This window comes from Stegostoma tigrinum, chromosome 25 (genome assembly GCF_030684315.1).
Source record: "Stegostoma tigrinum isolate sSteTig4 chromosome 25, sSteTig4.hap1, whole genome shotgun sequence".
NCBI classification, from domain to species: Eukaryota; Metazoa; Chordata; class Chondrichthyes; order Orectolobiformes; family Stegostomatidae; genus Stegostoma; species Stegostoma tigrinum.
The window spans coordinates 35,194,060-35,209,494 of record NC_081378.1 but is presented as its reverse complement, the minus strand read 5'-3'; the positions used below and the strand labels follow the sequence as shown (position 1 = coordinate 35,209,494).

Sequence of the window (15,435 nt, the reverse complement as noted above, 5' to 3'; positions counted from 1 at the left end):
AATGACCACAGGACACCTGCACTGCCTTGCTGCTTTTTCTGTCTTTTCGTCACCCATTCCTTTTCTCCCTTAGCAATCCTAATCTGCGGTGTGACCAATTTGCTAATCGTGCTATCCACAACTTCCTCAGCATCACAGATGCTCCAAAGTGAGTCCATCTGCAGGTCCAGAGCCATCATGTGCTCTAACAAGAGCTACAGCTGGACACATCCTGCACGTGTAGGAGTGAAGGACATCAGCCGTGTCTGTGAGCTCCCACATTGAGCAAGAGGAGCATAACACAGGTCTGGGATCTCCTGCTATTTTTACTCAAGCTTAGCTTAGTCCTACTATAATATCAAATAATAGATGAATGAAATGGAAAAAAATTTACCAAGCACTCTACTTACCAGCACATTTTTTTTCAAAAAAGCAAAAGTAAAACCTTACCTTATCAACACACCAGAGTCAGTTTTTTTTTGGTTAGAGGAGAAAGGCGGGTGGGAGCCACAACACACGCAGTGTCTCTGGTTTAGCCACTGCCCAAAGATATCAGTGCACTCACCTTTAGCGCAATTCAACCGCTCCCACTCAGCTCCGCAGCCAAAATGAAGAACTTACCTTCTTGGCAGCCTTCTGGTCCTCACTCACACCACTCCTGCTACTGCTGCAAAAATGGGGATGTAGAGATTGCTGTACAAAGAACAGGCAAATTGGTTAGGCCTTAATTTATCAGTGTTTAGATGAGTCGGTTCTTATTGAAGCATACGAAATTTTGAGGGGTCTTGACGGGATAGATGTTAAAAGATATTTTTGCCAGTGGGATACACTCAAACTGAGGGGACGTAGTTACAGAATACATTTAAAATTGAGGTGTGAAGGAATCTCCTCCTAGAAGAGTAGTGAATATTTGGAATTTTTTTAACTCAATTGTGGAGGCTGAAGTATTTAAAATGGAGGTAGGTTTTCTTTTTGGAAACATTGAAATTTGCTTTGAGTATTGATTTTGAGGTCTGAGAACCTGGCATGAAAGAGGATTTGAGGCCTGGGACAATTGAACCTTGGTCTTGAAGAATGGCAGGAGAGGCTTGAGGGAATGAATGGCCTACGGCTCCTTTTTCTTGGGTTCTTGTGGAAGAGTGTACATTTGTGGGCACTGAGTTTTTTGACTGTGCTGTTAATCAAATAATCTGAATAAAAGATGTATACATTTAATGTGGATAAATGTGAGTCATACATATCAATATGAAATTTTAATAATCAGTATCCATTAGCTAAGATTAAGAAAATGGTGTAGTCTTTAATTATAGATTATTAGTGATTCAAATCAGTGTTACAGTATTTTGATTAGAATATTTCAGTTACATTTAGAGCATTGCCCCATTTACTTGATTGTTTGTGAAGATGCTCAAAAATTTAAACGCTTTTTTTGACTTATGAAGAGCTAAGTGAGATTGTGATAATGCCGTGTGGAGCTGGAAGACCACACCAGGCCAGGCAGCATCAGAGGAGCAGGAAAGTTGATGGTTCCGTTCAGAACCCTTCTCCAGAAAATTTTCATACACTGAATGTCAACTTTCCTGCTCCTCTGCTGCCTGGCCTGCTGTGTCCCTCCAGCTCCACATTATGTTATCTCTGACTCCAGCATTGGCAGTTCTTACTATCTCTGCTAAGTGAGATTGTGTCACCCATCTATGGGATTGTCCCCAGTACACCTGAGCCACTCCATTTGAACAAGTGGAAGATGTAATTTTAATCTGGTCCAACAGCAACATGAATGTTGTGCAACAATTGGAAAACCAGTTGCAACAAAGGCATGTGCAACCCAGGTGTTGCTGCTTCTACTTGGGCAGTTTCTCAGAATTGAGAATGGTTTTTTTTTCCACTCCAGTTTCCTGAGCTCTGAAATGACTGATAAGTCCAATATATGATCTGCAGACGGTCAAATATGGGGTAGGCAGTGCCTTAAAGAATTGTGCCACTATTTGAAATTTCTGTGCTACTTTCAGTCCCTTGACTTTGGGGGTTGTTTTGCTGGAGGAGCTGTTTGGAAAGGAATTATGTAAGGTCCATTTTGTCATATCGTTTGGAGAAAGAGTGAGCAATAACTTGGAGCTCAGTTTCTGAATGAGCAGATGTAGCAATGATCATGTGATTTTTGAGAATTGTTAAACTCCAAATAAGCTCTTTTTTTTGGGGGGGTGGATGGGGGCTGTGGTGTGGGTGGTTTAAATTGTGAGCCTAAGTATCAGGTAGAACTGTTCCAGGACATGCCACCTTTTTTTTTGTCTTTTCTCATGATCTGAGGATGTGTACATAAGAACTAGGAGCAGGAGTAGGCCATCTGGCCCCTCGAGCCTGTGCCGCCATTTAATAAGATCATGGCTGATCTATTTGAGACTCAGCTCCACTAACCCACCCACTCACCATAACCCTTAATTTCTTTACTTTTCAAAAATTTATCTAGACTTCCTTTTTTAAAAAAAAAAATTCAGCAAGGTAGCTTCAGCTGCATCACTGGGGAGGGATCTCCACGGATTCACAACCCTTTGGGTGAAGAAGTTCCTCCTGACGTCAGTCCTACATCTGCTTCCCTTCACTTTGAGGCTATAGCCCCAGTCCAAATTTCACCTGCTAGCGGAAACAGCCTCCCTGCCTCCACCTTATCTATTCCCTTCATAATCTTACATGTTTCTAAAAGATCTCCCCTCATTTTTTTAGAGATGTTCCTTTGTGGTATCTTGCAGCTTAGCCAGAGCAGTGACCTAAATTGTGCATATATTTGTGAAATAAAGCAGATTTTAACATATAGCTGAAATTTATTTTTTAAATTGGAAAAAGCTTTGAATAAATAGATTGTATGCCCATACATCCCTTACCTTACCTGTTAGTACTGAATAACTTAAAAATATATCCCTATCTTTTAATGTAAAAATGTTATTTTTTTTTATGAAATCTTCTGTCTCTGGCTCTATTCGACATGGTAGGTTCAATTTAGCTTCACTCTCTTTCCTAGAGGGACTGTATCATTTTAATGGAAGTTTCTTGTTAAACTAAGAGTCTGCACTGTATTTGTTCAACAAAGTAAACAATGCTGTACATTTAATATTTCATACATTGTTACGGTTATATTTTATTTTTTCAGAGCTCCAGTGCATATAGTGGCCACAAGTAAAAGTTTACATTCCTATGCTCGTCCTCCACCAACTCTCTCAGAAAGTGAAATCAACCTCTCTGCTAGTCATTGGGAAGAACAGACCACTATAAAGCGGGAAAGGGTATGCTTATTTGACTTGGTTGGATTTAGACCATAAGATATAGGAACAGAATTAGGCCATTCGGCCCATTGAGTCTGCTTCACAATTTGATCATGGCTGATGGTTTCTCAACCCCATTATCTTGTTTTCTCCCCATAATCCTTGATCTTTGTCTTAAATATATTCAGTGGCTCGGCTGCCACAGTCCTCTTCAGCTGTGGGTTCCACAGATTAACCACCCTCTGGCTGAAAAAATTCTATCTCCTGTCAGTTCTGAAGGGTCATCCCTTCACTCTGATGCTGTTTCTTGGTTCCTAGTCTCTCCTACTCCATGGGAGCATCTTCTCCACATCCACTGTATCCAGGCCTCTCAGCGTTCTTCAAGTTTCAATCACATCAGACCCAGAGTTCTCAACCACTCCTCATATGACAAGCCTTTCATCCTCTAGATTATTCTCCTACATCTCCTCTAGACCCTTTCCAGTGCCAGTACTTCCATCCTTAGAGACAGCACCCAAAACCGCTCTCTCTACTCCAAATGCGGTCAAACCGGAGCATTGTCTAGTCCTGCACTTGTATTCTAGCCCTCTTGAACTGAATGATAACATTGCATATGCCTTCCTAACTGTTAATTGAACTTGCACGTTAACATGTGAGAATCCAGAACTAGGACTGCGAAGTGTCTTTGTGCTTCAGATTTCTAGGTATCCTGCATTTCTTATTTAGAAAATAGGCACAGACCTCTTCTTCATACCAAAGTGCGTAACCTCACACTTCCCACATTTTATTCCATCTGCCGCTTTGCCAACTTGCCTAGCCTGTCCAAGTCCTTTTGCAGCTGCCCTGCTTCTAGTCACACTGACGGGCTTTTTGCTTTCTGCCTCCCTGCCTTCTTAAACTGAGCTGTAACATTTGCTATTTTCTCGTGCTCTGTGACAATCTTTATCTCCAGTGATTCCTGAAAGATTACAACTCGTGTCTCTACAATCTCAGCTATCTCCTTCAGAATGCTGGGGTGTAGTCCCTTCGATTCGGTTCTTTTTTTTTCAGCTTCTGTAGCAGCTTCTCAGTGATGTCGGCCATACTCACCTTTACTCTCTGACTCTTAAGTTCTGGGATGTTGCTGGTGTCTTCCACTGTGAAAATTTGATGCCAAGAATTTATTTGGTTCTTTCGCTATTTCTACTTTTCCAGCCTCATTTCCAGCCATCTAATGTCCGCTGTTCTCTCTTGTATCTTCTAAGATATCTTTAAAAAAATTCAGTTCAAGCAATCTTCTTTGATATTACTAACTTACTCTCATTTCATCTTCTCCCCGACCTTTTTATTATTTTACTTTTTTAGTTATCCTCTGATTTTTTTTTAAAAGGCTTTCCAATCATCTTGTTTCCCACTAATCTTGCCCATATTATACGCTTTTTCTTTTACTTTTATGCTGTCTCTGACTTCCCTTGTCAACCATGGTTGGCTTATCATCCCCTTAGCATGTTTCTTCTACTTGGGATGAATTTCGGCAGTGCCTCCTAAATTACTCCTAGAAACGTCTGCCATTGCTGCTCCACCGTCTGCTAGGTTGCCCTTCTAATCAACTGTGGCCGCTCCTGCCTCATGTCCTTGTAGTTACATTTAGTCAATTGTAATACCATTACATCTGATTTAATCATCTTTCTCTCAACCTGCAGAATTAATCCTCTCACTATCGTCAGTGGCCCCTTGGGGTTCCTTCAACCTTAAGCCCTCTAATCCAGTCTGCTTCATTACATGTCGTTAAATTGAGAATATAGAAAAAAGTTCTGCTCCAAAACAAAGCCATCTTGTGGACAAATTCCTTCCCTTGGGATCTGCTGCCAACCTGATTTTCCCAGTCCACCTGTATTTTGAAGAGCTGCATGATTTTTTTGAAGTATTGCCTTTCTTGCGTGCTCTTTCTGTGCACCCCCACATCCTGACTACTGCTAGGTGGCAAGTACACAATTCCCAATAGGACAATTGTTTTTGTTTTAATAATTTGGCGGTTCCTCCACTCTACCCACACAGATTCTATGCCTTCTAAATCTATATCACTTACTGCTATCAATTTTGTTTTTTCACTAACAAGGCAGTCTCTTCCCCAACTGCCTGGCCTACCGATAGAACATGTATCCTTGGCTCTTTAGTTCCCAGCTGTGGTACCCGCAACATAGTCAACATTAGTTTCAGTCTGCACGATCTGCTTGTTCACCTTGTTTCATACGTTGCACAATTTTTAAGTACAACCTCCTCAGTACTGTATTAGTTGTCCCCTTATCTGCTGTGCCTGAAGTTAGATTCCTGACCCTTTGCATATTCTCTGTCCTATTACTTGTTCTGGAAACTTTAACCTCTGAGCTCTTCCCCTTTTAAAATTGCCATGCAGCGGAAAGCACTCCTCTATTGTTCAGTTTAAAGCCCTATTCATAGCCCCAGTTATGCGATTCACCAGGACTCTGGTCCCATGAGAACAGCTCCCTCCTCCCCCCATACTGATGCCAGTGTCCCATGAATTCAAACCCATTTCTCCCACGTCACTCTTTCAGCCTGTTTAATCTTTGCACATGGCTCAGGTAGTACTCCAGGGATCATTACTTCTTTCATTTTGTTTCTTTAATTTAACCCATACCTAATCATATTCCATCATCAGAACATCCTTCTGCCTATATCATTGGTAGTTAGGTGTACCATGACATCTAGATCTTTTTCCTCCCAGACCAAGTACCTCTGCAGCCCAGATGAGAGCTCCTGAGCCCAGGCAAGCAACACGGCCATTGGTACTTGATTTATAGACATGTTATTGTCTAATCTTTGGGGAAATAAGTAGTATTATTGATAATATAAATATTACAATATGCTAATCATTTACCCTAGAAATTGTGATTCTTAAGGTATTTGTATTGTGCCATCTGGGAGGCTTTCCCATTTGAATTGAAGATTAACTTCACCCAGTATCTAAAAGAGCCTGCAGACCAATTGAAGGGGAAAGTGTCAGGATATCAGTACATGCATTTTTTTTAATGTTACCATTGTGGAGTTAGTGTAAGAAAATACTTTTCTCCTTATTTTACATCAGGCAAACAGTGAATCAGAGTCTGACATCTTCTGTATGTCTTCTCTATCTGATGATGATGAACTTGGATGGTCCCACTCATGGCCACAAACTGCTTGGAACTGTTTCATGAAAGGTAAGACTGAGTTTGTAATGACTTACTAAAGTTAATACTTCTGTAGCCATGAACGGAAATATTTTTGGTTGGGTAAAGTTAAAGTTGCCATAGGGCTGCTGTCTTGTTAAAATGAGAGAGAGAGATGACTAGTGGTGGTTTAACTAAGATTCACTGCATCTCAAGGGAGTGGTTGAGAAGAAGAGGTAACAAGGTGTAGAAAGCATCCTTTGTGGCAACCTAAGCTGGACTGGTAGTCATGAATGTGAGAATGGCATTTAATTTTGGCAGCTATAGGTATTTTATACAAATTACAACTGATATAAAATGTATATTATCTGTAGCCTACTGTTTATTGTTTTTATAGGGACACGTCTGCGCTTCCAGAAGGGTGATGTTAAAGATTGGCAGGATGTTGAAGAATTTGCAAAACTGGAAATTAACTCTGAAGATGAAAAAGGCTTGAAGAACCATTCACAAAAGGTGGTCATTTTATTTGTCTTGACTTCTAGATTAATTTCTGGAAACTTGATGGAATAGATTTACAACATCTCAGTAGAACTATTAATAAAAAATGAAATATTTATTCATATTTTACTGGAGCATATTAAAGTGTTGGTATTTTATTTTAAAAATATTAATATCCTTGATCAAAAAGGTTTTGAGAAGCTATATATCTTGGTGTGTAGTGATTCTTCTCAATATTAGAAAACTAGTGACTCAATCGCTGTTAGTCTATAGCCAGTTTTAGTTCTTCATTTCAGGAAATAAATACTGCTTTGATGTACAAACTTTTACCTGTTCCATTTGATTAGAGAAAGGAAATATAATTGCTTGATGTGCTCATAACATAAATGACATACTTCAAAACCAAAGCAGAATTCATATGTTTTGTCATTTTAAATTGCACTGATTAGGTTGATAACCTAACATAACTGTTTTACACCAGATCAGGCTGCACACACAATCAAAATGGCAAGGAGAAAAAAAAAAGTGTGCTGGTTACACATGCCTAAGTATGTAATATTTTAATGGAAAAGTATAATTAGTGTATTATAATTTAATTTCCAATTATTTGTCTTCAGTGTGGTTTTGACTATCTTAATACCTTGGATGATTAGGAAGAAGCAGAATCCATTTAAATTAAACGTTCCAGCCTTAGAAATTCAGTTCTTAAGGCATCATAATACATCTTTTGTTTTAATGGTTGAATGCTTTTTTTTGTAAAAGTGTATTTGTGAAGTCTTTTTTCAGTATGGAAGCAAAATTGTTTCTTTAGCTTACCAAAAAGTAAAACGAGTGAAAGTCATGTGCATTGAGTTTATTCATTGAGAATGTATAAATAATTTTGAAACAGGATTTCCAGGACAAAGATAAGGTCTTGTGGTGAGACAGAAATTTACCTGTTTCAAAGGAGAGCAAAATCTCCAAAACAACAATTTGAGTTCAAAGGTTGATTTTTTTTTTTATAACTTTGTTTCATTGTGTCCATACTCGCGTGAAATATGGACTGACTGTATTATAATCTGTTCTTGACACCAATTGTCAATTTAACGAAAGTGCTGGCAGAGGGGATGAATACATCACTTTTTTGATGTGGATCGTCTACAAATTTAATTGAGGAAAACCTTTCAAATTCTAGCCTGCTAACTAGCAGGCTATCATAGGGAATCCAGACTTCAGAAGTCCTGTGATGTGCACTCATTATGAATCAGTGTCAAAATGTAGATAGGTTTAAACACCTTATAAAAGTAGCTGGTTGGTAGTACTTATTATCTGCTACTTAATCCTTAGTATCTGTGTGGCATTGTGGCATGGGTCTCCTGTGGATAACAATATTCGCGCTAGAATGGCAATCCCTTATTGGTGCCAATGGAACTGGAAGTATGGTGTAAGCCGTCAGGACCTGTTGATGGAGTCACTAAAGAAAGGCCTGCAGATGCATGCGTAATGAGGATCAAGTAAACAGATTTTGAATATTTCTGAAAAATGATATTTTGTTGAAGCTTTTCATCTTGCACTTGGGACAATTTCCAAGAATGACCAAAGAAAAGGGAAGACAACATTTCACGCTGAAAGGAGGGTGCTGATTGAGTAGTTTTGTAGGCTGTAACTGGTAGAGGCATTGTCATGGGGAACACACCAGTTCATAATGAATGACAGCTGCCAAACTTAGAATCAACCTGCCTTGTTTAAAATTAAACTAACTGATGTAAGAAGGTGTAGACCTGGATGAACACAGCAGACCAAGGACAAGAAGGCTGATGTTAGGCCCGAAACATCAGGCTTCCTGGTCCTCTGCTGCTTGGCCTGCTGTGTTCATCCAGCTCTGCACCTTGTTATCTCAGATTCTCCAGCATCAGCAGTTCCTGCTATCTAAGGTTGATTCTACTCATTGAATTGCAAAACAAGTCAGAGAATGGCAAGTTGCATTTAAACATGTGCAATGCGTACACATCTATCTATTTATTATGACTGTTACCACCCAACAAAATAGACTACAGTCATCTCTAGCTTATTTGCCATTGCAGTGCCAACTCATCAGAGTCAACCTGGTTTGCTAAAAATCCTGCCATTTAATTGGCATGAACATCTGCAGAAAAACTTTTTCCTGGTGTCCACAGAACATTGTCATTTTATCATCTTTTAAAGAGCATGAAATCCACAATATCTCTTTAGTTTTGTGTTGCATCGTATATGACTTTGGTGATTGCAGGATAAATTACTCTTGCCTAATGTGAACAGTTCCTCTGGAGATTTACTAACTAATTTGCTGTGAATATGGCCATAATTTTACTGGAGACTTTGGTCAAATGTCAGGGTTCAGAATATAGCACAGCACAAATTGACCCAGAAATCCTAAAATTGTGAGTTGTCACTTACTGCATTGCTGCAGGCCATCTGTAGAAACCAACGGAGCTAGCAATCCCTTTGCCATTCTTACAACACCACTGACAACGCCATGAAAAATTTGATCCTCATGCAGTTAGGTATAACTGGATCTTCAAAGATAATCTGGGTAATGTCTGTTGTTGAATGACACCTGAAAAATGTACATTTCATGTTTGTGAAGTATTGTTAAATGTCACCATTAAGATCAATTGCAAGATTTTTTTATTTAACTTATAATAATTTTGAGTGTTTTCAGTGTTTTGGCTTCTGCCTTCACTTTAGACTTCTTGGTTCAACATATTCATTTTTTTGAAGTGTTTTGCTTTTAGTGTGGTTGGCAGACTGTACAAATTCTTTAATGTAATTGGTTACTTGGATAACTTGGTGACAATATTGCTGCACCTTGGGAATCCACATTGAAGAATGCTGCAACCCATTGCACAATGACAGGAAGTAAAGTTCTTACCACAGAACTGCTAAACCTCTCAGCAGGGCATTCTTCAAGTAAATTCCAAGGACTCTTGATAAATGGAAGTCTTTCATTCCCTTTTTCATCACAGTGCAAACCCAGACTCAAATGTTTCATATGCATTGTATTTCTTTGCGTTTTAACCATACGTTCAAATAGATTTCTTGCGTATGTTCTGTTTCTTCCAATAACCTGGCCATGTTAGTCTGAACCTATATTTGGAAAGGGTTAGTTAGACCTGAGGGATTTATTTTGATCAGTAGTTGTATTCGGTGTGTACTGCAATAAAATAGCAATAGTGCTACCGTGACATAAGTCTTACTGTCTGATTCCAACTCATATTTTTAACTTTCTCAAATAAATATGAAAATATTTTTGAAATAATTTGTACACTAGACAGCCTTGTATGATAGTGAGAGTGGAATGGAAAAAAGATGATCCAAAACAACTTAATTTTTAACTTTCCACTTCCTCAAGGCTAGAAACTAGCACAAATAACTGCCCCTAACACACATTCTTAACTTGCACATCTTTAGTGACAAAAGGGCTACGGGGAGTGTGCAGGGAAGTAGAGTTGAAATGCCCATCAGCCATGATTAAATGGTGGAGCAGACTCGATGGGCCGAATGGCCTTACTTCCAATCCTATGTCTTATGGACTAATCATGTCAGTTTCTCCAAGTGTTATGATATTCTGTGTAAAGTTATGTACGTTGTTTCCCATTGTGTGTGCACTAAATTGCATCTAATATTTCTAAGGTATATCTTGCAACATGTATCTCCTGTGCACTAAAGTTTTTGTAAAGAAATCACCCCACCAACCAACATATTTATTTAGGCTTATACAGAAATTCATTGAGTATATGAACCCTTTTGTACTGAGTCACATAAATTGGGAAGATCTTAAGCCTGGAATTGTATTAAAGAATAAATAAACACTGTCACAGAGGGAAGACTGTTCAGAAATGGAGATGTTTCTTTCATGAACTGTCTTGTGTATGCTAAATGAAATGTTAAAATTTTGTTTTGCTCCACAGAAATACAGATTTGGATCTGAAGGGCTAAAATTAGTGGCTCACACAGAAACTGTTTCCTTTGGACGTTCAGTACTGAAGTTAACCTTTGACCCTGGCAAGTCACAAATTGGCAAATTAATTGCAGAGTGCAGATTGGACCATCCCTTCTATGTAAAAAACAAAGGTCAGAAATATACTGTTAGTATGGTAATTTTATTTGCTGATTATCATTCTGACACCGATTGCAAAGTATTTTTCTGCCAAACTCTGGAATATTGATTTACTTTTTTATTTTTCTTTTCTCTTTAAATACAGGATGGTCTTCCTTTTATCCCAGTTTAACAGTGGTTCATCATGGAATTCCATGTTGTGAAATGGAAGTTGGAGATGTCTGTCTACCTCCCGGGCATCCAGATGCCAACAATTTTGATGATTCTGGCGTTTTTGACACATTTAGGAGGTGATAAAATATATTTGTCTGGATCTGTTATTTATTAGCAAATAATGTTTTAAATTACAAATGATATTTTGAGTTTAATACATAATACAATGTATCCTCAAATCCTTGATATAAACAGCTTGGATTAAAAGTTCCCCTTTAACTCGATCTCATACCGGTATTAAAATCATAAAATTACTTAGTAAAGATGTATGTCCTCAAAGATGTTAAAAATGGATATTCCTAAAATTATCTGTAAGACTGACTTTATGTACTATTTTAATCATTAGTTTTGTTGGAATCGTCAGATATAGCTGGAAATCCATTTGTATTAGATTTCAAAATTTAACATCAGCTATAATGTTCTTTTTGAGAACCAAAGACAGGATAAATATTGCAATTGAGCTAAAATTTGAACCTTGATCCTCGGTTGTACTTAGTTTCATCGGTTCAAAGGTTACTTTATTGTACTTCTTAAATACACAGTGTTGCAGTGATTTACAATTGCTGACTAATCTGAAATGTTAATTGATTTAGTTAGAGGTTTATTTTGGTATCCAAGTGTGTTAAGCTGGTAATGCAGTGCATTGGTGAAACCATGTTATGAGCCATAAAATGATGTGATATGCATTTTCATCAATATTTTTTTACCATGTGTTAAGTTTTTGATTTTGGCACATGTCTTCAGAGGACTGCAAAGCAGAGGGCAAGGAATTGCTCAGAAGCACAGGCAGAATTTCACACAATTAGCCTAATTCTCTTTTGTCCATATTAACTGTTTAAAAATTTGACACAATTCACTGAACACTTGCATTGGAATCTGCATTTCCTCTCACACTAAGTTTGGAAAATTTAAGTCAGGAAATACTAAAGCCATTTTGAAATGATGAAAATCTAAATATTCAAAATATATATACGATGTATGTAAACCTTAATTATTTTCCTGTGCTAAATTTAATCCTTTGCACATATCTCCATACAATGTGCAAATTATATTTTCTTTGGTAATTGTCAATAATATTTTGCAGTAAACCGTGCTTTAGGGTTCGGAAGATCCCTGTTTAGATGGATGTCGTTATTTTAGTTGAACACACTTTTTTTAAGCTGTTACTGTTTTTCCAAGGCTGTTTGCAATGTTTAATTTTCACACCCACCAACCATAAGAGTCTTCACAGTGATAATGGGAACTGCAGATGCTGGAGAATCCAAGATAATAAAGTGTGAAGCTGGATGAACACAGCAGGCCAAGCAGCATCTCAGGAGCACAAAAGCTCCTGAGATGCTGCTTGTCCTGCTGTGTTCATCCAGCTTCACACTTTATTATATAAGAGTCTGCACAATTGGGCACTAGATTGTGTTTAAAGACCCAAAATTCAAGATACTTCTTCTGGAGCAAAAAATAGTCAAAATTCAAGATACTTCTTCTGGAGCAAAAAATAGTTTTAAAAATCAATTTTTTATTTGCCGTTTTGATAAAGCCCTGTAAATATTTTTGACACATAAATGAGTTACAATTTAGTGCAAGGCACAACTGTGACGAACAATCCATGACTCTTTTTTTCTTCATTTTTCTTACGTTTTCTTCACTGTCTCATTTGCTTTTCTGTTTGAAAAATTCATTATATGCTGACAAAGAAATGGTTACTTTACGTAGAATGGAAGGAGCTGGGCAGTGCAGTTCTGGCAGGATGATAGAATTACCTTGTGACGGGTCTACATAAGCAGTTTTCATTTGACAATTCCTACGTATAAATTTATTCATAGCAAAATTTCCTTTTGCTCAAGTATACAGATCTACTTCCTCCTAATCAATACAAGTAGACAATAAGCATGCATTGTCCTGCTCACAGCACTGTGTAAACGGTGCTATCCTGTTAGGTCAACTGTGACAATAGCAAACTTTGTTTGGACCAGCGCACTTAATAAACTGGCAAAAATTACGTATTCCAAATACCACAGAGTTTAATGTAATATTCTGCCCAAATAGATTTTTTCATTTATTTGCCTCAATGAAAATATACTTCTTCAATTGAATGGCCTCATGAAATATGAACAGTTGATTTGATTTCGAGTCAATTTCTCCTAAAATACCATTCTCTACTGCAATGTCTGACTAGTCAGTTGAGGGTGTGAGTGAGAAAGCTCTTGGCCGATAAACTTTATTTAAGATAAAGTTGCGTTATTGTTTGAGTTATGTATGCTGTTAATAAAGTGTAACAGCGATGGGTATACCTCCTGCATTACATTTTTATTGGTGTGTGTGTGTGTTTATGTTCGTTATGTGGACCTCTTGATTTTCTGGAATATTTGATCAACTGGCACACCCCTGGTCCCACAGGTGCCAGTTAATTAAAACTTTGTGCTATACATGTTTCAAATTGTAACACACTAGCTGTAGCTCACTATCCAGATTGAATCATTGGAAACCATCAAAGAAAGGGGACACTTTTGTTAGACCTTTTCTAATGATTATGTCATGTTCAAGTGTAACCAGTTTGGCACAATTTATCAGACCAACTCAAAATAATATTGTATCAGAGATAATGGGAACTGCAGATGCTGGAGATTCCAAGATAATAAAATGTGAGGCTGGATGAACACAGCAGGCCAAGCAGCATCTCAGGAGCACAAAAGCTGACGTTTCGGGCCTAGACCCTTCATCAGAGAGGGGGATGGGGGGAGGGAACTGGAATAAATAGGGAGAGAGGGGGAGGCGGACCGAAGATGGAGAGTAAAGAAGATAGGTGGAGAAGGTGTGGGTGGGGAGGTAGGGAGGGGATAGGTCAGTCCAGGGAAGACGGACAGGTCAAGGAGGTGGGATGAGGTTAGTAGGTAGCTGGGGGTGCGGCTTGGGGTGGGAGGAAGGGATGGGTGAGAGGAAGAACCGGTTAGGGAGGCAGAGACAGGTTGGACTGGTTTTGGGATGCAGTGGGTGGGGGGGAAGAGCTGGGCTGGTTGTGTGGTGCAGTGGGGGGAGGGGATGAACTGGGCTGGTTTAGGGATGCAGTGGGGGAAGGGGAGATTTTGAAACTGGTGAAGTCCACATTGATACCATATGGCTGCAGGGTTCCCAGGCGGAATATGAGTTGCTGTTCCTGCAACCTTCGGGTGGCATCATTGTGGCAGTGCAGGAGGCCCATGATGGACATGTCATCAAGAGAATGGGAGGGGGAGTGGAAATGGTTTGCGACTGGGAGGTGCAGTTGTTTGTTGCGAACTGAGCGGAGGTGTTCTGCAAAGCGGTCCCCAAGCCTCCGGAGGCACCCATCCAAGAGTTCCGTAATATAAATAGAAAAAACGATTGCATTTTGGGAATTGGAGAGTTAGTGTGTGGAATACCAGAATCTCCCTCCGTGCAGAGTGTGGAGCTGTGAGTTATGAAATTGGGGTGCTATAGCATCACTGGTAGGAAGGTGTAGTTGCAGTTTTCTTGATAATGGAGAAATAGGGAAAGGATTACGTGAAGTACAGATAGATGCAAGATATGGCTTGCACCCAGTTCCGAAGGTCATTGAGGTGAGCTGTAAATGATGGCCTAGCCAAGAGCACGCACAATCTGTGGAAAAAACAATTTAAAATAAAATTTTTAATATGTAGTGATTTCATGTTAATTGTGCATGACAAACCAATAGGAGTTCCGTCATGCAATACCTAAAGGCATATATTAACTTAATAAGCTACGATTTTTTGGAAATAATTTTAGTAAAATTACAATTAATTATTATTTGCACTGTGTTACAGCTATGACTTTACACCACTGGATTCCTCTGCTGTTTATGTGCTAAGTAGTATGGCTCGCCAGCGTCGTGCTTCTCAGACAAGTGGAAGTACCAGCAGTCCAGACTGTGAGAAATCAGAACAGATCACTGGCTCTGTGCCTTCTGGATCACCACACCTGCCTTGTAATTCATATAATAAATCCAGTAAAAGTCTAACCTCAGGGACAGCAAGCACATTGAGCACCACATCTCCTACAAATAACAAATGCAAGAGACCAATGAATGCCTTCATGCTCTTTGCCAAAAAGTATCGAGTTGAATACACTCAGATGTACCCAGGAAAGGATAACAGGTTGGTAATATGTAAACTTCAGTTATAAATCTTGTAGGTTTCATACTGTGAAGCACAAGTCTCATAAGAAATTATGTTGTGTTATCTGTTGCATTTGTACAAAGACTTTGTTTTTTGCTTTCAGATAAATTCTTGCT

The 15,435-nt window shown here is 38.8% G+C and overlaps 1 protein-coding gene across 1 annotated transcript in view; it reads left to right on the top strand.

Moving 5' to 3' along the window:
* The window catches only part of hbp1 (HMG-box transcription factor 1), a 49,831-nt gene that overhangs the window by 23,309 nt on the left and 11,087 nt on the right, over positions 1-15,435 (top strand). The window contains exons 4-9 of the mRNA XM_048554081.2: positions 3,125-3,257; positions 6,322-6,433; positions 6,780-6,895; positions 10,810-10,972; positions 11,104-11,248; positions 14,969-15,298. Of these exons, the coding sequence (XP_048410038.1) occupies positions 3,125-3,257; positions 6,322-6,433; positions 6,780-6,895; positions 10,810-10,972; positions 11,104-11,248; positions 14,969-15,298 (999 nt within the window). The remainder of the gene's footprint in view (positions 1-3,124; positions 3,258-6,321; positions 6,434-6,779; positions 6,896-10,809; positions 10,973-11,103; positions 11,249-14,968; positions 15,299-15,435) is intronic.